Source organism: Haliaeetus leucocephalus, unplaced genomic scaffold (genome assembly GCF_000737465.1).
Source record: "Haliaeetus leucocephalus isolate CR32 unplaced genomic scaffold, Haliaeetus_leucocephalus-4.0 Scaffold646, whole genome shotgun sequence".
Lineage (NCBI taxonomy): Eukaryota > Metazoa > Chordata > Aves > Accipitriformes > Accipitridae > Haliaeetus > Haliaeetus leucocephalus.
Genome location: NW_010973082.1, coordinates 4,523,117 through 4,545,177, shown reverse-complemented (window position 1 = coordinate 4,545,177; position 22,061 = coordinate 4,523,117). Strand labels below are relative to the sequence as shown.

The following is a 22,061-nucleotide window of genomic DNA, read 5'->3' as shown; positions in this document are numbered from 1 at the left end:
TATTATTGGAGAAGTAGCAGCCACTCAATTGGGAAGGAATTAGGAAGGGGGAAGAGATGGGAGGGAGTCAGAGAACTGGGTATAGAAACATGGTCTGTTAAACACTAGCCAAATACAGTTTTATTTTTGGAAGAGAAACAAGTATTAGGAAACATCTGATAAACGTTTTTATGTATGTTCCCAGAGAATATGGTTCAGAGTCCAAGTGTATTGTTCCTTTTGCTGTGAAAAAGTGACCACAAAGTTAAATCAAGGGGAAATTACATTAGCAAGTAAGAAAACAGACCTTGTATGAGTAATGAGCATGCTGACTTCTCTGGGGTTTCAGTACCTGCTGAAGACCCACGCTGCAGTCACAGTCAAGTTTACGCAGCCTCAAAATATCTATTTGTCTTTCTTTGGCAGACCTAACTGACTTCTTAATCCCAGGGACATCATGGGACAAGTAGCTAGTGAAGATGAGGATTTTTTTTTTTTCTAGTTTATGTACTACCTGCCACTGCTGATCAAGCAATACCAGTCTGACTCTCTGGGAGCTCTTTGGAGGTTTTATTCCCCAAAACCTTCATCAGCCTAACAACTCATCTGTAGAACTTCAAGTGGAAAAGTCTATTTGTAACTTGTTTTATGGGTGCCTTTGTTTTGGCTAATTTTTAAAAGTCTGTCGAGACACAAGAGCAGCTCCCTGTGCAGCTGCTTTCCACTGGCCATATAGCAAGGCAGCAGCTTGCAAACCACATGCCCTTGAGTTTCATTTCACCAAGTAACATTAGGAATCATCACCTATTGCTGCTTCCAGATATAACTTAAGCTGGCAGATGCTGGACATCACCCAAGGCTTTTTAAGCAATCCCATTGCACATACTGACTCCTTAGTCATTCATCTTCCCCCAGCTGATGACCATGTTTTTGCTTAGTTGAAAAGGTCTCCAGTTTCATTTACTGGAGAGGAAGTTCCCCTCATCCTCAGCTAGGATGCAGCATTACTGGTAAAGGGTGCATAGCTCAGGTGAAAGAGACAGTTTAGGATGGCATTTGACAGTCTAGAGGATACCACAGCCTATGCAGCTCTCCTTCTTTTCTTTCTTCCCCAGTTCTTGTATAACTCAGTTATGCAGTAAAAGACCTGTTATTTGTACACTATAGCATCTTTTTTTCTGCTTTCCTTAGTGCTTGCTTCAACTTTGAGCACAGAACAAAACATTTAGAGTTAGGGTTTACCATGAATATTTATTGAATTCAAAATACCACAATTAATTCACCTTACAGCTGAAAAGATCAATGACAGTCAACTTCTAAAACAGTTACAGGCACAGTCATAAAACAGATGGCATAAAATCTACGTCTATTGCCCTGACAAGGACGTCTAGCTGACACATCTATATGAAATAACATATAGTATACATATTGAAGTACATGGCTGATATATCACTACAATCAACAGGTTTATAATTACATAAGCATTTCTTTTTCTAATTACAGTATTTTACTCATGTGTTTAACTGAAGAAAGGCTTAAACTTAAACTGATTAATGTATTTTCAGTAGGCACTTGTACATTAATATGCAAATCATTCCACACCCTCATGACTTTATTAACACCAGAATTAGTCTTTTTTCTAGACTGGATAAGTTGGGTTCTTTATAGTATTAAAAAGAGAAGTGTAGTTAAACCACATGCTCGTATCTACATTTTGTTTAAAACCAGTACAGCTCTGATAGTTACTGGCTAAGTAAAAACACTTCAGTTGTGCTGAAGAGGCTTTTGAACCATCTTTTATCATGCTGTAACTAGTATCACCCCAATGTTTCAATATATCCAAGATATCTGAAGCTAACTAAAGTAAGTTTTGACAAGTGGAGCAATTCAGTTACACATTTCTCACTTCATTCCAAATCAACAGAAACTCATTCTATCATTTCTAGTCATTCATAGCACAAAAGAAAACAACCAAAAAAGAGAATCAGGAGTATTTGTTTCACTGCCTGTGGTAATCCAGAACACCTAATGTGTTATATACTGTTGGTCATACACCAATGTCACATTTAAAGAATCCAGCCTTGTCCAACATGGTACAATAAGAGCTCTTCTTTACTTTGCTTGAGTATCACTCCAGACAATGGCTAAAGAAGCCCATAGACTTGGAGGTTAATATTAACACCCTTTTAAAGTCAAGAAGTAAGCGATAGAAAACATGGACTTTCTCCACTGCACAAACCACCAGAGCACTTTTTCCCCCATGAACAAGGGGACAGAGTACCCCTTCAGCACCCTGCTGAGTGGATCTGCAGCCCTGTGGCACAGCCAAGCAGCTAAAGGGACAGGATTTCTCAGAGGAAATTGCTCTTGTCCCTCACTGCTGAAAAACTGGAAGTGCAGAAAAAAAGCTTTGCATTCATTGGTGGCTCCTAGCAGGACACAGCCCCCTTCTGCACCTTTTGAAGTGTTCTGCTTAGTTTGGTAGTTTTAGTGCTGACTGTGCTTTGGAAAGGTGGCACCCTTGAGATAGTACAACTACTCCAAAGACAGCCATGGCACTTTTAGGTCTACCATTGATTCCATATGCTATTCTGGCCAAAGAAATTGAAGCATCTTATCAGACATAAGCTATCCTTGACAAAGTACTAAGAGTTTACAAACCAAGTAAAAATAGAGACACCAAGCCTGAATTCCTGCAAGTCTTTCTCTAAAGCACTTTGGCTAACGTGAAATGTAGTCACAGAGGTTCTTTTGAGCCTTCTAGCACTTCCCTTCCAAGCTGCCAGCTGTAGCTTTGTGTTTTATTTCACCAACTCCCATAAGGGGGAGTTTTACAAATCCAAGTCCAGGAAGTCTCTTGTGTGAGCTTCCCTGTTCTTCACGGGCTACCACAAGAAGCAAGAGCTAGCGTAGCAAGTCCAGAGGCATCAACAAGATACAGGCCCAATAACTATGAGATCCAAATACCTTGATTGCCTACTGTTTGTTTTAAAGTTGTAAGAAATGCAGAAGTACAGATTCCTCTGTGCATGGCGAGGACTTCTGAAAACATACCACAACCCAAAGCAAAGAAGACCAAGAGAATTAAAAATCCATCCCAGTGGGAATGGATGTATATTCTCCTTTGAGCTAATTCCCCGCATGTTTCAAAAGACTCACCTGTCTGCCCACAGCCTTCACGCAGAGAAACAGCATTTTCTAGGTACTGTGCACAGTGTCTTGAGACTCCTCAAATCAGAGTCCCAATAACATGTAGGAAATCCAGTTTCTACCACCTGAACAACTAAAGATACACCAGCAGAGAATATCCTGCCTCACAAAGAGGAAAAGCTTTATGACAGGAGACCCTGCTTTAAGTGAACAGCACATTTATGCTCCCTATGCAAGCCAAAAATGCACTCCCTGAACAACTCAGCACATAAAAAACCACTGAAGAGCCTTCAGTGTGATGTGAAGTATGTTCTGGGTCAGAACATGAGACAGAATGCTTCAGCCCACAAACTATATTATTACAGGGTGCACACTACTGCTGTGCAGGATGTCTTCCTGAAGACTCTCTGGTGTATTGCCAGTCTCTGAGTCAATGTAGTTTATTTCCTGGTGATTCTGACACCATTTCTTATCCATCAATGCTAAAAGTCTCTGCATTTCCATTCTGATGGGATTTGTCATATTGGGTTTTATAACTTAGCGTCATAAGACCTGAACTTACTGATTTTAATAGTTCATTCTGTACTATCTCATGGAGTCATATACTGAGAACACGTGTATCGCAAATCCTGACTGGATAACGGTCCATGTATAGAGAAAAAGGCAACACTGAGACCTACCTCAAAGCCTGGAACCTGAATTTGTCACAGAATTCTTCCTGTTTCACTCTCAAAGTGGTTATTGCTACCTGTGAAACACATTTAGACCTGAAAATTAATTCTGGGCATCCTTTACAGCAAACTACAGAAGCCACAGCAGCTCCCGAAGACATTTAACAATGGTTCATATCATAACTTTGCTTTTAGAAGGACAATCAAGGTCTCTGCAAAACTTTTCATTGTAGTTTTTACCATCATCAATGTTTTACTAAATCACTATCTCAAGGCTTTAGCAATTCAGACCAAAGAATCAGCAGATATCCCAAACAGCTTAAAAGAGTTAATAATTTTCATCTCAATCTTCGAGACTTCTTAGACTAAGACATACAAAGAGTTGCTGCAGGACTGATTATCTGCATGCAAGTACTTAGGCAAACTAAGTTAAGATACAAGACCTTACTGTTTCATTTGGCAGAGAGAGAGAACAGTGCCACTAGAAAATAACCAGAAGGCAGGGTACAAGGCTTCAGTAAACTGGGCTTTGAATTTATAGATCAAGTTATGCTTCTCCCCAACAGCCATGAAAATCACAAACCCTCCCTCGCAGTGGAGCAGCACACCAATCTTGGTAGCCTTCACATTGGGTAAGCACTTTTCAACATCATTATGCCAAGACGATATTTTGGAATTAAACCACTCAATACACCAAGAACTGCTGTTCCTCCCCAGGCGGCTCTCTGGCCCCTGCCGGTCCATGCTGCCATAGCAGATGCCAATGCCACAGAAGTTGTTCTGCTGCAGTTCCACTTCCCAGTAGTGGATGCCTCTTTTGAAGCACTGGAACCCCAGCACTTGGAAACAATCGATGAAGCGCTGAGGGTGGTGGTTATAATTCTGGGGGATGTCCGAGACAGACATCCTGGTGTATCTCTCAGACAGAACCACTTTGTTATGAGCTGTATTGTAATCCAGCGTGATGTTAGCAGCATCTGCAATGACATGAATCGTTTGAAGGTCCTGAAGAGCAAAGCACTTTTATTTATACTGTCTTGCCTAGGCGCTTGTTCCTATGCGTGTTTATCTCCCTGCTCTGCTCTCCTCCACAGCACAGACAGTTCTTAGGGCCACAGTAATAGCTGCTGGGTTCAACTGCAGCTCTGTGTTACACAGCAGGCAAATGGAGGACAAGTTTCCTTCCTTCCTGCATCCCTATGGGATTCCTTCCCCACCCAAATATATGCTGGCATTGGGGATTGCCTATCTGGCAACAAAAAGTATACCATATTGTATACCATCTGGTATAGCATCTTAAGCAAGCCATCATGGGCTTGCATAAAAGCCTGCATTTCATTTCAAATTAAAATCCAGTGCATTACATCATATTTCTAGGCTACCCTAAATGCAGTCATTTTGGGGGAAATCAAAGTCATTACTGAGAAAACTCCATTTACCTTTGTAAAGATACATGAATACCAAAGATAAATTTGATTCATCTGGCAAAAGAACCACTTGGAAACCTCCTGCCTCCTTTTCCTCCAAAAGTTTCCTTCATTTGTAACAACCAGTTGATAACCTACTAAGCTAACTAAAACCCCTCAAAAGTATTTTTGTCAAATAACTACAGAGGGCACATAAGACCAGTGCAGTAAGTGCAGAAAGTTCATCTTTAAGTAATGTAACATTGGGTGTCTTACACTGCAAAAGCTCCTCTCTGGATTTCTTCAGAAAGCTGTCAATAAGTTCTTTAGTTGAAACGACAGCTGCAGCATTTAGTGTTCCCATGGTTGGTGCTGTGTCAACAGAAGAAAAGAGAGTTTGGCCAGTTGGGAAGAAACCCTGCATGCTTAACACACCATCACAGACACATTCAGGTTGGAGTGGACCTCTAGAGGTTATCTGGTTTAGCCTCCTGCTCCACGCAGGGCTAACTTCAATATTAGCTCAGGTTGCTCACTGTCTTGTCAAGTTTTGAAAATCCCCTGTTGTCTCTAGGCAACCTCTTTCTGTGCTTGATCACTCTCACAGTGACTAGTAAGAGCCTTCTCAGAGCAAGAGGTGAACTTTTGCTTAATGCACCAACACTAGTGACCATCTACTTATAATTTTAAGAGCAGTCAATGAAAATTAGAATAAGTATGCTGAAAGTTTGGACTCACCAACTTTAACAGGTTTCTTTTTCTCCTCTGGAGGCGGGGGGGAAAAAAAATAAAGTTAACTGTGAGTTCTACTGAGACTGCAAAGCCACTGATACACTATGCCAGCTGTAACACCATCATCATGGCTCTTCTGAAGCTGCAGCAGTAGTTTAAGCTGACAGTCCAGCATGTTGAAGCCATATACAAACACACCCATATTGGAAAGCTATACATGAAGCACAACCTACTATTTGCTTCCTAATTCACAGGGTCATAAGCCTGGAAGGAGCTTCATCTCTACTCCAGGATGCAGCATATTAGGGCAAGTGGTAATAAGCCTGTTCCCATGAGGCACGTAGACTATTCCTTTTCTTTTTACAACAGAACTTCTAGTGCAGCAACAGGAGCTACGAGTCCATTAAACTCCAGCATCCCCAACAGACCCCACTGAGTGCTCCACACTCAGGACTTGTGAATGGAAAGGACCACGTGTCAAGAGCCCAGTGGAAATAACAGTATTAGTTTCTTAACACTTGGATTTATTTCAAAAAGAGAATACGGAAGATCTTCCAGACAGGCTAGAGTGCCGCATTAATACTGGCATTTGGACAAAACAACACTGAAAGGCCCCAGTATAACGTGCCATAAAGACTGTCTCTGTCACCTCAGCCTTAGACTGTAGGCAAGGTGTGGCTAGCAAAATGTCCGAGTAAGGCTGCTGTTAATCACCACTTACTGGTATCTGCCTCCACCTGCAAAGTTGCTTGAGCCTGGTGAAAGGTTTTCTCTTTGTGGGTATGCTCTTGGCAGGGCGGGTGAGAAAAAAAAAACAGAACATGAACAGCTGATAAGCAGGACTGAATACATACAAATCCATCAAATAAGCCAACAGATGTTTAGTACAAATGAAAAAAACACCTGCAAGAACCAGAGTGGGGAGAGGCTCTGCTTTGCTTTACAGCCTGCGTTGACACCACTACAGGCGCACACTGAGGCTAACGCACCATTCTATCTGTGCAGTTTGCTGCTTTACAGCTCACAAGGCATCCATCACTCAATAGCCCCAAACACCCTCCCTTTCCCATGCCAAAGTGCTCACTACAGATAATCACTGCATCACTGCTAGAGCAAACCGCTCTTGGGTAACTGCTTGAATTCTTAGTTAATGGTAAAAGCATAGTTAGGAGGGGATGATGTTCTTTAGTACTTACGTGGTCCTGGAGGCTTTTTTCCAACAAAGGTTCTGTTTGAAGAAGCTGCAGGAGGGGTCTTAGTTTTCCCAGGTGTTTGTTTTGCTGCAACAGCAATATTTTACATTATGGTTTGTATTGCCAGGAACAGTAATGCTTTAGCAAGGACATTTTTCAATCTTATTTTTCAGTTATGTGAATAGAACTTAAGTGATACTCGACAGAGATGGAAACTGCATAGAAGATAGCCATGCTGCAGTCCAAAAGATACTTCTGCTTGACACAGTAAGTAGAGCTTTGTTCTACAACACTTACATGATCAGCACCTTTACAGGTGGGTAACCATAGTCCTATCACTCTAAAGCATTTTACCTCTCCCCTCAAATCCACATCCTAACTGCATCCAACCCTGCTACATAATAAAAACATGAATTACTGTAAGGAATAAAGGCTGAGCTGTGCCAGAAGGGCATAGTATGATGATACTCATCAGCTTATCCAAGAACAGATAAAAGTGAAGAGACACTGGCACGTTTTTTCTCATAGTTTAGCCCAGACTAGCATTTTTGTGTGGAAATGGAGGAACGCAGAAGTTGGAAGACATGATTTATATTATACAACTGTATTTGCTGCACTATTTTTTTTAAAAGATATTTGGATTGGAGGGGGAAGATCCCTCATTTGAGCTCAAAGCCAAGGTAGAAAATGCCAATTCTCCAGTGATACAGTACCTTCCACTCTTTTCTCCCTACACTGAATTACTGAAAGTTTCACAATGTCTTTAAGGTTAACGGCAGACTGGTAAGTGGAATGTAGCAAGTTTTGGTCCATTTCAATTAAAGGAACAAAAGCGTCTTTTGTTGGTGTTTGTTGCAGTGCTGCTGCTCTCTGAAATGACAAATGGAAGATCTCATGCAGACCACCTTGTGTAGCAGACATAGAAAAATACAACCATGTTACTTTAAATGGGGTGGGGTTTGTGCATTCATCTCAAATTCAGAGGAGCAAAGGCTACAGTCCGACACAACCTATGGCAAAAATCAGCAGCAACCCACACGCATTAATTCTCAACTGTTATTTGAAGCAGCGAGAAAGATCTGCTAGACGGCATCACAGCACAGAGCCGCAACGCCTCACAGAGATGAGTCCTCTCACCCACTGGCCCCTCTGCTTGCGGCAGAGGTAGCAGCTGAATTGAGGGGAGTTACCAGACACCACTTCATTTCAGCACTCTTTCATTGATACTTGTGTACTTATCAGTACATCCTTTTATAGCAGGTTCTTGCACACGACTGCATTACCATTTGACTGACAGTGTCTGGAGAGCAGGACTACCATAGCAGGTTTTTCTGATTCTGCATTCTAGAAACACGAAGAATTGGATTCGCATTTAAAGGACATATTACCTTCAAAAACAGAATGTCATCACCTTCAGTCAGTGCCATCTCAATCTGATCTCTGAGAGACTTAATTTCCTTCTTCTTACTTCCCAGAACACCGTAAATATAATCAAACTTATTGCTAACTCTTTTTTCTTCATCTGCAATTGCTTTCAAGGATTGAGTTTCTTTTTCTTCAATTAAAACTTTAATTTCTAAAAACTCATTTTTGATCAAATCTTTCTTTTCGGAAGCTGTCTCCTGGAGCAGACAAGAACAGACAGACACCGGTTTCAAAAGAACAGTTTGTGGGCAAAGTACTGCTTACTACTACGAGAAAGCCTTTGAGGAACACGTAGGCTTCACTTAGTTGAAACAGGCAATAGAAAAGCTATGTATTTCTATGTAGTTTGGAAAGAAAATTCATTTACTCCCAGGGAATCAGGACAATTCTTGGTCTTCAGACCCCTGCTGTGGTGGCTGCCGGGCAGAGGCCAGGCCAGCCATGCCATCTCGCAGTTACCAGCACTGGGATGGGGCTGTGCCGCCATGAGCTCGGACACTGCACACCTACGCACATGGCTGTAGCTGTTTCTGCCTCCGAGATGTGGCATCTCTGGTTAATACAAAGTTATTCCTGGTCCTCCAAGAGATGTTCCAGAGGAGCACAGAAGTGCTACGCTGGCAGCTTTTCAGTTTCTTGGTCTCTACCACTCAGTTCAGAAAGGATGGCACAAGGGAGACGTACCTCATCCAGCCATCAGCACAAACAGCAACCCCGGCCATCAGCTAAGAGCAAGGATTAGTTGTGGGAATTTATGGGGAAGAGCCATCCCAAATTTCTGCAGTGGTGCAGCCGTTACAGCTCACTAATCCTCTAGCTTGGGCTGCATGGACACCTGCTTTCTGGTACAATAGGAAAGGATGGGTTTGAGCCCCGTTACGAGCCAGGTCTGTCTGCACGTGTGCGTATAAAGCCCTTACACCATGGCTGGTTTACTCCCACCTCCCACGGAGCTGCCTGGCTCTGCCAAAATGCCTCTTTTCTGTTCCTTCCCAATAACATTTTCTCCTGCCAATGCAATCTCAATACTACAGCCGTTGTCGCAAGAGTACAAGCATCAACAACACGCAGTGGCCAGCGTATGCCAAGCAACCTGACAGCATTTTGAACAGAGTTACCCACTTACAGCAGCTCGGCTTTGATTTGTTTTCACAGTGTTCATCGCCTGAGTAGCTCTTTCACTCTGATTATGCAGCTCCACGAGTCTCTTCTTCAGCGCCAACTTCGATAGAAGAGATCAGAAAGTATTTCAGAGAAGCATTTGCCATATCTGCTCTCAGTCAGGTCATGCTTACCAGAGTAAGAACCGTATTTACAGAAAGCTTTAAATAACCATTGCAAGCATTTAGTACTATTGGTTTAAAACCTACTGGTCCTTAAACCTTATAGGATGTAAAAGTACTCTCCTGCACACGTGTGGCTTGTGGAGCTGGCACCCTCCCAGCAGCTCCACCTCTCCCAACAGCAAGATGCACGCTGTTGACTCACTCTCTTGATAACAACCGAGTGCTTTCATCAGCACAGCAGTCCCAGTGCTAAGAATAGACTTTACGTTAGCTCTCAGGTTGGACTTTGGGCATTAGGTTAATGCTAGTGATCGCCCCTCTCATTTTAATTGAGACTTTTATTGCTCAGATGTGACTTACGTATTCCTTTAGTTCACGATGCTGCTAAGCTAAATCAGGGCAGACTTCTGAGGGTAAGCAGCATACACACTCACGGAACAGATGGGAGTTTGGCCATCTGAACTTTTCAAGTATGCTTTACTCTCCTACCCTCTGCTTTTCAGCTGCGCTCTAAGATACGAAGGCCATGTTTCCTTCCTTTCCACCCTGTGGAGAACCTCCTCCTGGCTTTTATCTATGTGCTAGAGGTCTCCCTAGGCTACTTTTAGAATTCTTTGCTTCTTAAGAACACCCAGAGAGCAACGTCTGTCTACAGGCCCTCGGTCAGCCTGCGGTAAGGCCACGCAGCGGACCCCGTACAGTGAGCGGCAGAGGAGGCTCGGGGTTGCAGGTGACACCCACCGAGGCGGGGGCCTCGCCGGTCAGCCCAGCCCAAGCCAGGAGCTGGCAATCGACTCCATGAGAGTGCCTTCCCGAACCCTTGGAGCACCGTCTCGGGGAGGGGAGGAAAACGCAAGGAATGACTCCGAAGACGCGCGGTGGAGGGCGGGTGAGGGTTCGCCGAGGCCAGGCAGGAGACTCACGGCGCAAGTCTCGCTCCGGCCTCCCCCCTGGTGCTCCACAGCCCACGACCCCAGCGCCCAGCCACCCACCAGGCCCCGGGAAAGGGGAGCGAAGGGGAGCTCCGGGGTGCCCCCCACCCTCTCACCTGGGCGTTGGCTTTGGCCACCTGCAGCGGGCTGGTGGCACACAGCTTGTGCCCGAGGAGGCAGAGGGAGCAGATGCAGGTGCCGTGCTGGTCGCAGAAGAACTCGAAGAGCTTGTTGTGCTGCGGGCACTTGCGCTGCTTCAGGTCGCGCAGGGGCGGGCAGAGCTGGTGGTCGCGGAAGGCAGGGCTGTCCCGGTGCGGCCGCAGGTGCTCGGAGCAGAAGGAGGCGGTGCAGGTCAGGCAGGTCTGCACGGCCGGCGCCTGCAGGCAGCTGTCGCAGCAGATTTGGGCTGCCTGCGCCCCGCGCCCCGCCGCTTCATCCTCCTCCTCCTCTTCCTCCGCCGCCCCAAGCCCGGCGCGGCCCCGGAGCTGCTCCACCACCCGGCAGAGCACCGTGTTCTTCTGCAGCTTCGGGCGACCCGCGAAGGTGGCCCGGCACTGCGGGCAGCTGAAGTTGGCCGACAGCCCGGCCCAGCAGAGCTCCAGGCAGGAGGAGCAGAAGTTGTGCCCGCAGGGAACCGTCACGGGGCTGCTGAAGAGGCAGAGGCAGATGGAGCAGGTCAGTTCCTCCTCCAGGGCCAGAAGGCCCGGCTCCGACGGCGACGGGGCCAGCCCCGCCATCCCTCCCCGGGCTGCCGCTGTCCCGAAGCTCCAGAAACGAAACTGGGGCCGCGGCTTTCCGGGAATCTACGCGCCCCGTCCCCGCCCCCGCGGGCGGGGCGGCAGCTCCGCAAACCCCACCGCCCCCGGGGCCGACCCGACCCGGCCTCGCTCCCGCCTCTGCCCGCCGGGACCGCGACCGGGACCGGGACCGGGACCGCGACCGGGACCGGCCGCCTTCTTCCTCCCCCCCGCCGGCACCCCGGGGCCGCCTTCCCCCGGGGAGGCGGGGTGAGCTCAGCCGGCTGCTTCCCTCCGCGCTGCCGTTAACCTGGCTGGGGGAGATCCCATCAGCTGTTGTGGATCCCGGGGTTTATAAAGCATGACGGTCACGGCGCTGTGAATGCGGAAATCGTCTCAACAGATGACGCTTCCTCAAATTGTCTTCTTTTTTCCTCGGTCTAACTGTTGAATAATTGCTGTTTCTAGCAGAAACGGTGGATGCTGAATAGCAGCGTGCGCAACTGTTCCTCTTTAACCTGACTCCAGATTCTTCCAGTGGCCTCCTCCTGCCTCCTCCTCTGCCCTCTCTGCTGGTGTCTGTCCCAGGGACTTCCTCGGTGCCCTCTGTACTTCTCCGCTGGCACTGACAGCATGGGTGAAACGGAGCAGCCCGGCACAAATCTGTGACACCCCCCCCCCCAAGAATTTAAACAGAGCCTGGTGGTCTGCAGCAGCAGCAGCTGTCTGCTCTCAACTGCCTTTCCAGTGGCCAAAGGACATGTAGTGTGGGCAACTGCTGATGGTCTTTTTAACATCGTTTAAAAAGTATTGGCAAGCAATTGTGGGGTTTCTGTGTCACCATTAGTCCTCAGAGACTTCCAAAAACGTTCAGGAATCGTATAAAGCACTCGAAAGAGGCAATAGTGGTTTGTCTGTTATAATTAGTGCTTTGAAAGAAATTCCTAGCCAGTTATTTTGGAAGACTAAATTAAATCCAAACGGTCGTTGTAAATCTACATTACACAGATAATATTGACTTCTACCTGCATCAATAATCTGCTCCAGTCTCATAATACTCCTTCAGGACGAACTACAGAGGGGTCATGTCACATGGGCTCTGATTCTCTGCTTAGTAAAATGGTGCAGAAAGGACAACAGGAGGCGTTCAGAGCTGCCGTGGCTTTGACGGAGGGGAGCGAAAGTTCAGGGATCAAGTGTGTAATCTGCTTGAGGGTGGAAGAGTTTCTAGGAGATGGGCATGGCTCTGCTTATTTACAGCGCTGTTGGGATATGCAGATCAGGACTTCATAACCGCTGTCAGAGGGGATGCAAACACCTGAGCGTACCTGAGAGGTGGTGGTTGACAGTGACTGCAAAGGAACAACCTTACAGAGCTGTGCTCTGTGTGTCATGGTTTAACCCCAGCCAGCAACTAAGCACCACGCGGCCGCTCACTCACTTCCCCCTCCCCCCCACCAGTGGGATGGGGGAGAAAATTGGGAAAAGAAGTAAAACTCGTGGGTTGAGATAAGAACGGTTTAATAGAACAGAAAAGAAGAAACTAATGATAACACTAATAAAATGACAGCAGTAATAATAAAAGGATTGGAATACACAAATGATGCACAGTGCAATTGCTCACCACCCACCGATCGACACCCAGTGAGTCCCCAAGCGGCCACCCCTCACCCCAGTTTATATACTGGGCATGACGTCACATGGTCTGGAATATCCCTTGGGTCAGTTGGGGTCAGCTGTCCTGGCTGTGTCCCCTCCCAACTGCTTGTGCCCCTCCAGCCTTCTTGCTGGCTGGGCACGAGAAGCTGAAAAATCCTTGACTTTAGACTAAACATTACTTAGCAACAACTGAAAACATCAGTGTGTTATCAACATTCTTCTCATACCTAGCTCAAAAACATGGCACTGTACCAGCTACTAGGAAGACAATTAACTCTATCCTGGCTGAAACCAGGACAGTGTGTTACCAGAGACGGGAACAAAGAGCAGCCGTTAATGTTTGTTTCTTATTTTTCTATAGGTGAACGAAGCACTTTTCCCTAGACTTATCTGAACTAACCACCATCATCTTTCAAAGGCTCAGCAGCTTCACTGCATTTTCTGCAGCACTCATCTGGTGTCTACTGATGCAGACAAAGGTACGCAAATAGAAAGGGGAAATATATACTCTCACAATTGTAGCTTTTGCTTCTGGAGCAGAACACAGGATGCTCAGAGTTCAGATGAGCAATTTAAGGTCTCCATTGTCAAAGAGGGCTTGAAATTCTGTTGTCTAAAAAATAAAGTTTAACGTTAAAAATTACTGAAGAATTTTACCATTTAAATAGCTACTGAAGTTACTACCCTCTTTGCTTCCTTGCAGTTACTTGAGAATTCCTTCATGTGATTCCGAACTAAATCTAACCCTTTGCCCAGATATCACAGATTCAAAGCGCCACTCAGAGTCTGAGCAGGAAGTTAGAAGCACAGCAGAATAAATTGTTCCTCATGTAGGTGTGGCTTAAGCAAACATCAAGACGGGTGTTCCGATACTCTTTGACTTTTTTGGATTTAATATTCAAAGTGGTTTAAGTAGGTATGATTTTCCCCTCAAAATTATAAATAACCCCAGATTCCTAAAGAGCTGACACTGACTCCATGTATTTTTGCAAGGTCTGTAGTCACAGCAACAAACTTTCAGGTCTTTAGTATCTGTTCAGCAGCTTCTGGCTGCCAGCCTCTCGCTGCAGGTGCTCGTGTCTGTAGGCTATAGCGTTGTTGTGCCTGTGTTTGACTAGCTTGCTAGCTCAAACATATCCTCACATTTTGAGTCATGAGACTACAATTTGCCAAAAAACTTCAACAGAATTTTTAAACAAACCCATAATGCTAAATTGCATAGACGAGGGTGGCAAGGAGCCCCCATAACTGACAGCTGGGGCTGCCTCAGCAAAGGGGCTTGCAAGAGACCCCAAGACTCTAGGGACAGAAAGCAAGCAATAAGGGTTTGTTCAGAGCATCACCAGCTCCCTCCGGGATTCACGTGGACATTCTGTCCTGTTCCGCGTTTCTCGCCCATTTATTGCCCCAGCCCTGCCCCGGCTCCCCAGGTATGAGGAACCTGGCGCGTGGCTCTGTCAAGAGAAGGCATGTGGGTGTGACAGGGAGGGCAGGCAGCTCTGTCAGACTGCAGTTCCTCGATTTAAATTGTGCATCGAGACAGTAGTAGTTTCACCCAAAGTTGGTAACAATGTATAAATAAAACTCAAGATTTTATCTACAAAACATCCTCTCTCTAGGGTGTAGTTGTTTTCAACCATCATCCCTTCACCACAGTCAGAGGGACTCTGCATCTATTTAATTTGTAGCCAGTAGGCATTGTCGGCAATGGAACAAGAGGTGAATCCTGCTCTAAAATGCTGTGAAATACTTGCATTTAGCTCTTGCAATTTCATAATTCAAAATTTATTTCCTTTAGAAAAAAAATCTTTCTATTAATTGCAACTGTCTCAGCATGACTGTGCTAGAGAGTCTGGAATTTTCTTTTTGTCCAGTTTGCAAGAATATCCACACATGACTAACTGTCCATTTCTCTAAAAAACAAATTCTAACATAAAATAATGGCAACTAAAGAGAACTGCAATACACAAATTAGTCTTACTCCTATTAAAATGATTCCTTCACAAAGACATTTTAATAGCAATAATGCAAAGGTGTGCAATATTTTAATGTAATCATGCACTAATCAGACTACATGTTAGCTAAACCACAATGTACAGTTTTCTAGGGCTTTTTTTCACATCTTCTGTTTAAGAATCAACTACCCAGGACAGACAGGGATTATCTTAAATTGTAAGATTTGCCAAGATGCAAGTACTACGTGGGTACAAGGTGTTACCTCAGTGCTAATCATTAGCAGAGATGTCAGTGAAGTGCATTGCCACAGGTTTTCAGAGCCTACGCAGATTAACGCACTGGGACACAATTTTGCCAGGGATTCATGTTCTATTCCACTAGTTCTAGGCAAAGTTGACAGTTACCACTACTATTTATCTGCCCCTCAAAATTACAGGAGCTTGAAATCCACAAGTTTTTCTTGGCATGTTCAGGTGAACGCTGTAAATAATTGCAAGGTCATGGTATTTGTATCATGCTCTGCAGCTGTAGAGGAAGAGATGTGCACATCAATAATATTTATATTTCATTTTTAAATGTTGTTTTTAATTATCCTTACAGCAAGCTACCTCTGTATGGCAGTTATACGGCTCTGGCCAAACCCAGACATTCAAATGGAGTTACTGACAGTAACAAGGTTGTATTTTACCTTTTTGATCAAACCGTTTCAGTGCTGCAGCTTGCAGCAGTAGGATATAAAAATTGTTATTAAGCTTCTATTAAGAAAAAAAAAACCCAACAGATCTATATTAAAGACTGACATAAAAACATATCCTAAGAAAAAAGTGTTTTTCTTTTGGCATAGTTTCTTTTTAAAACCATTTATTAAAAATATCCACCAGTGCATCTGCTGCCCTCAGAACTAGAAGGCAGCATTTCACAAAACAAGTCCGTACAATTATTTACATTTGTTCACATCTTAGATTGTTCCGTTTTCAATGCTGGATCCGTTAACTGAAGGCTCAACAATCAGTCTTGGCTCTATCAGTGCATCCCAACTTTCAGTTATCTGAAAACAAAATACAGACAATACTTAGCATGTACAAGCTACACAGGCAGATGCAATTTCTCCTACATTATGCTTTGTCTAGACTTGAACAGCAGCAGTACTGAACAAAGATCACAGATCCTTCCTCTGATTCATCAATCCTCTTGATGAACCTCAACCTGCCTGACATCCTGGGTAAGGAAAGACGCAGGTAAGAAAAACAGTGCATGAAATGAACAAACTTGTAAGAACAGATACTCTACCTAGACATTATAGTGCTTATTCTATTAGCCAAACCAGAAAGTTAGTTTGATGACTGTTTTTGAACCTAGTTAATTAAATCACACAAGAAGTCATTCTTATCTTGTAATCATGCACATTCTTGCTAGAAAGGAACAATTATTTTTCCTTCCATTTATTTTAATCAGATGCATTATTATAAAGGTAATCTCACCAAGATGAACGGAGTCATAAAGCAGGGCATGCATCAGCTATGCAAAACTTTTAACAGGCTTCAAAACAGGACACCCACATACCTTTGTATCCTGAGGAACAGCGTACTCTATCAGTTCTGCTCCATCTGCAGACTGGTAAACCAGATCGAATTTCCCTGGCTCCTTAGCAACTTAAAAAACAAACAACTCCATTAACTATAAACAAAAAAGTCTAAATGTTTACCATACCTAGAAAGCTAATCAAAACCAGGTGTTTTGTTGGTTGGTTTTGCGGTTTTCTGAGTTGGGTGTTTGAGTTTATAACTGTAACAAAAAAATCTGAAGTAGACCTGAATACAACACACCAAAATTAAGGTAATTTTCATGCATATTGTCATATTGGATAAAGTTAATCAACAATATGCTGTCTAAATTTGAGAAAAATGCTCATATGATGATGATTCATTAATCCTGGCTTAAATGGCAACTGCAGTTTTAGTTTCAAAAACATTCATAGTTCTAGGTCTCTGAAGTGTACCTTGTCACTGCAGGGACTCAGTTCCACACCCACTGCAGACAGTGGCTTCACTGACGTCGCAAAGAGCGGCATTATGACCTAAAATTTTCTCTGTAATTCCACATAATGATTTTAATTCTTTCAGGAAATGAAACCACAGTAGAGAGGAGTTACTGACTGCTCATACTGACAGGACAAATTTCATTTTGTAAATACCCATGAGCATCTTCAATACAACTAGAAACTGTTAAAACTCCATTTAAATAGACTTTTTGGCAAGGGAGCGAGGAGGGGAAGGGTGTGTTGAGAAAGAACCCCAGGAAACCGGAAATACTCCTGAACCATGCAGTGTGCCTTGGACTAGCTGTTTTCCAAGTGACACACGTGACAACAAGCATTTAGTGTCCCAGGGTACGTACGTTGTCCTGCTGATGACGAAAGGATCTCAAGCTCGATCTGTTTTTTATCAGCATTCCAACTGATTATTTTCCCCTCCTTCATAAAGGAACAAGAAAAGAATCAGATAAGATATACTTCAGCACTGGATAAGTATACTGTATTTACAATCACTGTGGTACTTGATCACAGTTAGAGGAAGTATATCTGTCTGTCAATTTTTTCTATCTCTATGTATAAAATCTGCAAAGTATTAAAGCTCAGCAATCTGCAGTTACTGGCATCAATAAACCAAAGATATTAATTGTCACCGTCCTTGTAATTTAAATCAGTACTTATCCAGAAACCAAGTTATTTGAAGTAGCTACAAAATTTTATTTGCATGTTTCAAGAACTTGCCTTGACTTCAAACAACAGTAGACTTGAATGCAGCTAAATTTTTCTACTTGAAGGTCTGCATTTTTTGTCATCTCTAAAATATTAATGATCATTAATAATGCTTGCAGGTTTTTTTAAATAACTGCTACACCTTTCAAATTTTCAATTAGTTTTGGGTTCTAGAGTTTTCATTCTTACTCCTGCATCAGGAATAGCCTGCGGAGTCAACTGGACGAGAAGAAAAATACTGCACAACCTCAAAATATTTAAGCCTTACCTCATCTACAATAGTTTTGTGAGTGAATTAAGGGAGGAAAGAAAAACAGTACCTTATAGTCTGAAACTTCAGGAGTGTAATTTTCAGTTAATTCCAAGCGCTGTTGGAAGAAATACAAATAACAAATTACAACTTTTCCTGACCCCTGATGATGTCACCTATACCCAGACATGGTTTCTTCAGCAAGCGGAGAGTGCAAGAACCAAGTCTCCCACTCCTGGATCATGATGCCAATCACAGTCCCAGGTAGTCTTCCCGGACTCGCTGCTCCAAAGGACTTCTGTTCAGGTCAGGCTGTGAGAGGCAATTAGGGAAATGGATCCGTGTCTCCTCAACCGCAGTGATTTAACTTTCATTTACTTTTTTATTTTGCAGTGAAGTGTAATTATTTGTATGGTAAGATTTGCAATAATATTGTAGAAATGCTGTAGAGAGAAATAACAACGTAAGAGATTTTTTTTTCTTTTTATAGCATCTAATTTTAATGCTGACTTGCCTTGCATGTTGGAAAGAGAGGGGTAACATGCTTCTTTCTGGCATTCTTATTTAAATGTAAATCTTGAAAATATGCCCATGGTAGAGAGAGAGACTTTGTGAAGGTGCAACCAGAAAATTCTATTATTTGTGAACTAACTTGTACAGTAGCTAAGAGTCTCATTGTACAAACGTACATGGAAATTCACACTGAAATAACACTGGAGACATTTCTTTGTGTTATACAAATATAGGAAGTTGTCCTGGTTTCATCTGGGATAAAGTTAATTTGTCTTCATAGTAGCTGGTACAGTGCTATGTTTGGTGTGAGAAGAATGTTGATAACACACTGATGTTTTCAGTTGTTGCTAAGTAATGTTTAGTCTAAAGTCAAGGATTTTTCAGCTTCTCGTGCCCAGCCAGCAAGAAGGCTGGAGGGGCACAAGCAGTTGGGAGGGGACACAGCCAGGACAGCTCACCCCAACTGGCCAAAGGGCTATTCCATACCATGCCATGTCATGTCTAGTATATAAACTGAGGGGAGTGGGGCTGGGAGGGATCGCTGCTCAGGAACTAACTGGCCGTTGGTCAGTGGGTTGTAAACAATTGCATTGTGCATCACTTGTATATTCCAATCCTTTTATTATTATTGTTGTTATCATTATTAGTTTCTTCTTTTCTGTTCTATTAAACTGTTCTTATCTCAACCCAGGAGTTTTACTTTTTTTTTTTTTTTTTCCTGATTCTCTCCCCTATCCAGCTGAGGGGGGTAGTGAGCAAGCAGCTGCGTGGTACTTAGTTGCTGGCTGGGGTTAAACCATGACAGAGGTCTAAAGAAATGCATTTAACTTATGCACATGGTCCAAACCGTTATAAACATCAAAGTCAGACTTCACAACAGAAGAATTTTTTAGAGCCAACAATAGAAACCATAAGTTTCTGTTGTATGGGAAACTATTAGGTTAGAAAGACAGCAAGAAAGGAGTGAATGCTTTCAGAGATGCCTACAAACCTTAGACACAAGACGTGTGCTGAACCATTTGCTTAAGTTTAAAACAAAATTTTTCAAAAAGAACAAATAAGTAGGATGAAGACTACTTCCTAACTCTTATACTTCTAGGATAACGGTCCCAGAACAATGTAAAATAAGTTCTGCAGCGTAAGCTTTTTATTGTCAGGACTACGCTATCTGTAGCGTGTCTTGCAAAGCTTACAGTGGCCCGAATGAAACAATTTTAGCCCACTAACATTCAGTATTTCACAAGTTCTTTACCTTAAAGGCAATTCTTTCTCCGACTTGTGGTGGAGCAGCTAGAAGAGGTAACACACTATAGTCTCTCTTGGGGACCTCCACAGGATTCTGTGAAACAAACAGTAAACCTATTGATTTAATTACCGTATTAATAAAAACAGAAGACAATGTGTATGCTGTACAGAGTGTAAGAAGTTCTGAGAAGAGTAAGGTATGTATCCAAGCACTTTGTTTTGAGATATATTATACAATCACTTAAATATTGTTTCATAAACACTTCCTCAGGCTGTTAAAGAGAAATACAGTAAGTATCAGATTTACTAAGTTAAGATCTACACCTTTATCCTACTAATCTATTTCCGCGTTTACGAATTACTCTCATCCTATACATTTTTTGTATAGTTAAAGCTGCAAGAGAAAGGCGACCTATGACTGCATAAGTCACTCACCTGGACAAGAGCAGAAGTGTTTGTCGCAGCTTCATTTAACTGCCTCTGTTTCTGGCCTTCACTGCTGTAGTTATAGAAGAAGCCAGGGTTTGCTCCTCTCCCACGGCCTTGGCCCCTCATCATCCCACGAAACCCACGGCCCCTAGGTCCTCTCCAGAAGTTATCCTCTCCTGTTCCACGCCCCCTTCCACGACCTGCGCTGGCAAGTGGTCCTTGAGTACTAGTTGGTAACTGTTTAGTACAGTTTCTTACTATGGAATTACTCAGTCCAGCACTTGCTGTGGGTTTTTTAATAACAAGTGTTTCTGAATCTGAACTATCAGACTCTGAAGAGGAGGTCTTTGCTTTGGGAGCCTTGGTGGTACTGGTTTTCACAGCTGCCGCACTGTTAGGCAGTAACTTTTCCTTTGCAGTACTGTCTTGTGCTGTTGCCACTTTCTCATCCTCCGTACTTGAGTCAGAATCTGAACTAGAAGACTGGGATTTTTTAGCATTTTTACTAATTGCAGTCTTAATGGAATTTTCAGCATTAGACTTTACAGTCACTTTATTAGAAACAACAGTTTTCACATCAGAATTTGCAGCAGCCTGGGATTTGTCTTTGGGAAACGTTGCCACTACAGGTTTATGGGAAGATTTATTCTGCTTTACATTTAATTCACTGCTGTCACTGTCAGATGACGTGCTGGAGGAATCTGAAGATCCCACCCTCTTTTTTCTGGACTGTGTTGTGATTTTTTTGGTGTTATTTTTATAAGAATTTAGAGAAATGCTCTCGTTTGCCTGTTCTAAAGCCATCTTTGCTGCAGGGGCCTTTGTCTGCTTTTCATCCTTCTTTTCTGCCGCCAAATGCTTCTCCCTCTGCATTTTTTTAAGCTTTTTAGACTGGTCAGTAGAGCTCTCTTCCTTACCTTCTGTGAGTCTATTTCTTCCACTAACTTCTTCCTTTCTTTTTCTTTTCTTGTACCTTTTTTGACAGTCACGAATATCTACAGAGGTCTCTTCCCTACAAGAGGAATACTCAGGATTATGTCTATTCTTTTTCTTTTCCCTTTTATGCCTGTCTTCTTCATTTCTAGAGAATTCTTCCTCTTCCTGCTTTTGTCGATGCCTTTTTTTGTCTTCTTTTGGTGTACAAGAGAAGCCATCATCTACCTCTTCATAATCATCTGCGACTACCTCTTCCAATTTCACTCTGTCAAACAAACCAAACAAAAGCCACTGTTGAGCATAATTAACACCTTTCTTTGTTAGCAGCTCAGGTGAGGTTGTCTTTTGGGAGCGGGGATGCTCCACCTGTTGAGAAGGAACCCGAGGAAATTGAAATACACCTGAAAGCAGTCTCCAGAGCACGGGTTGCTATCCTAAACCAAGGCTCACAGCCTGAGCCGTCACCCGAGGGCTCGGGTGCTGCAAGGTCTTTTTGAAAAGGCCCCCTCAGGCGGTGCGGGAGCTCAGGGCAGGTGGCGGGAGCACCAGGGATGGAGGCAGCCCTCTCCTTCCGTACCTGAGGAGACTCCCAACCCCTTGGCTCTCTCCAGCCCCCTTCAGACACCCTGCGGTTTCTCAGGCACCGCGGGTTTGGGGAACGCTGCCCGCTTTCCCCCCCACTCCAAGAGAGCCGTTGGGCTACCGGCAGCCGCGGGAAGGGCCCGAGGGCTCTCCGGTTCCCCGGGGAAGGCACGGCCAGGCCCCGTCCCTGTCCCGCGGCTGGCGGGGGGGGGGGGGGGC

The 22,061-nt window shown here is 43.9% G+C and overlaps 2 protein-coding genes across 4 annotated transcripts in view; both read right to left on the bottom strand.

Moving 5' to 3' along the window:
* Positions 1 to 1,257: 1,257 nt before the first annotated feature.
* TRIM25 (tripartite motif containing 25) lies at positions 1,258 to 11,590 on the bottom strand. 3 transcript variants are annotated; one of them, XM_010578660.1, is made up of 9 exons: positions 10,891 to 11,590; positions 9,683 to 9,778; positions 8,520 to 8,753; positions 7,845 to 8,001; positions 7,135 to 7,218; positions 6,660 to 6,725; positions 5,945 to 5,971; positions 5,483 to 5,578; positions 1,258 to 4,777 (listed from the first exon to the last, which is right to left on the bottom strand). In XM_010578660.1, exons 1-9 carry the CDS (start codon positions 11,509 to 11,511, stop codon positions 4,245 to 4,247), a joined length of 1,914 nt encoding a protein of 637 aa, XP_010576962.1. In that variant the 5' UTR covers positions 11,512 to 11,590; the 3' UTR covers positions 1,258 to 4,244. The 3 variants fall into 3 exon arrangements, with proteins under 3 accessions (XP_010576962.1, XP_010576963.1, XP_010576964.1); XM_010578661.1 differs by lacking the exon at positions 5,945 to 5,971; XM_010578662.1 differs by lacking the exons at positions 5,945 to 5,971; positions 6,660 to 6,725.
* A 4,385-nt stretch (positions 11,591 to 15,975) lies between these two features.
* The window catches only part of COIL (coilin), a 7,126-nt gene continuing 1,040 nt past the window's right edge, over positions 15,976 to 22,061 (bottom strand). The window contains exons 4-9 of the mRNA XM_010578746.1: positions 20,331 to 21,525; positions 19,903 to 19,989; positions 18,208 to 18,255; positions 17,524 to 17,599; positions 16,690 to 16,778; positions 15,976 to 16,174 (exon numbers count right to left, since the gene is read on the bottom strand). Coding sequence (XP_010577048.1) covers positions 16,085 to 16,174; positions 16,690 to 16,778; positions 17,524 to 17,599; positions 18,208 to 18,255; positions 19,903 to 19,989; positions 20,331 to 21,525 — 1,585 coding nt within the window. The 3' untranslated portion in view covers positions 15,976 to 16,084. The remainder of the gene's footprint in view (positions 16,175 to 16,689; positions 16,779 to 17,523; positions 17,600 to 18,207; positions 18,256 to 19,902; positions 19,990 to 20,330; positions 21,526 to 22,061) is intronic.

Excerpts from the sequence above, each read along its gene's own strand:
- TRIM25 (XM_010578660.1), bottom strand. The coding sequence starts at position 11,511 with ATGGCGGGGCTGGCCCCGTCGCCGTCGGAGCCGGGCCTTCTGGCCCTG. Across the intron at positions 7,219-7,844 it reads TAGGGAGAAAAGAGTGGAAG|CAAAACAAACACCTGGGAAA; the intron begins GTACTGTATCAC and ends TTGCTGTTGCAG. Across the intron at positions 6,726-7,134 it reads AAAAAAGCCTCCAGGACCAC|AGCATACCCACAAAGAGAAA; the intron begins GTAAGTACTAAA and ends CGCCCTGCCAAG.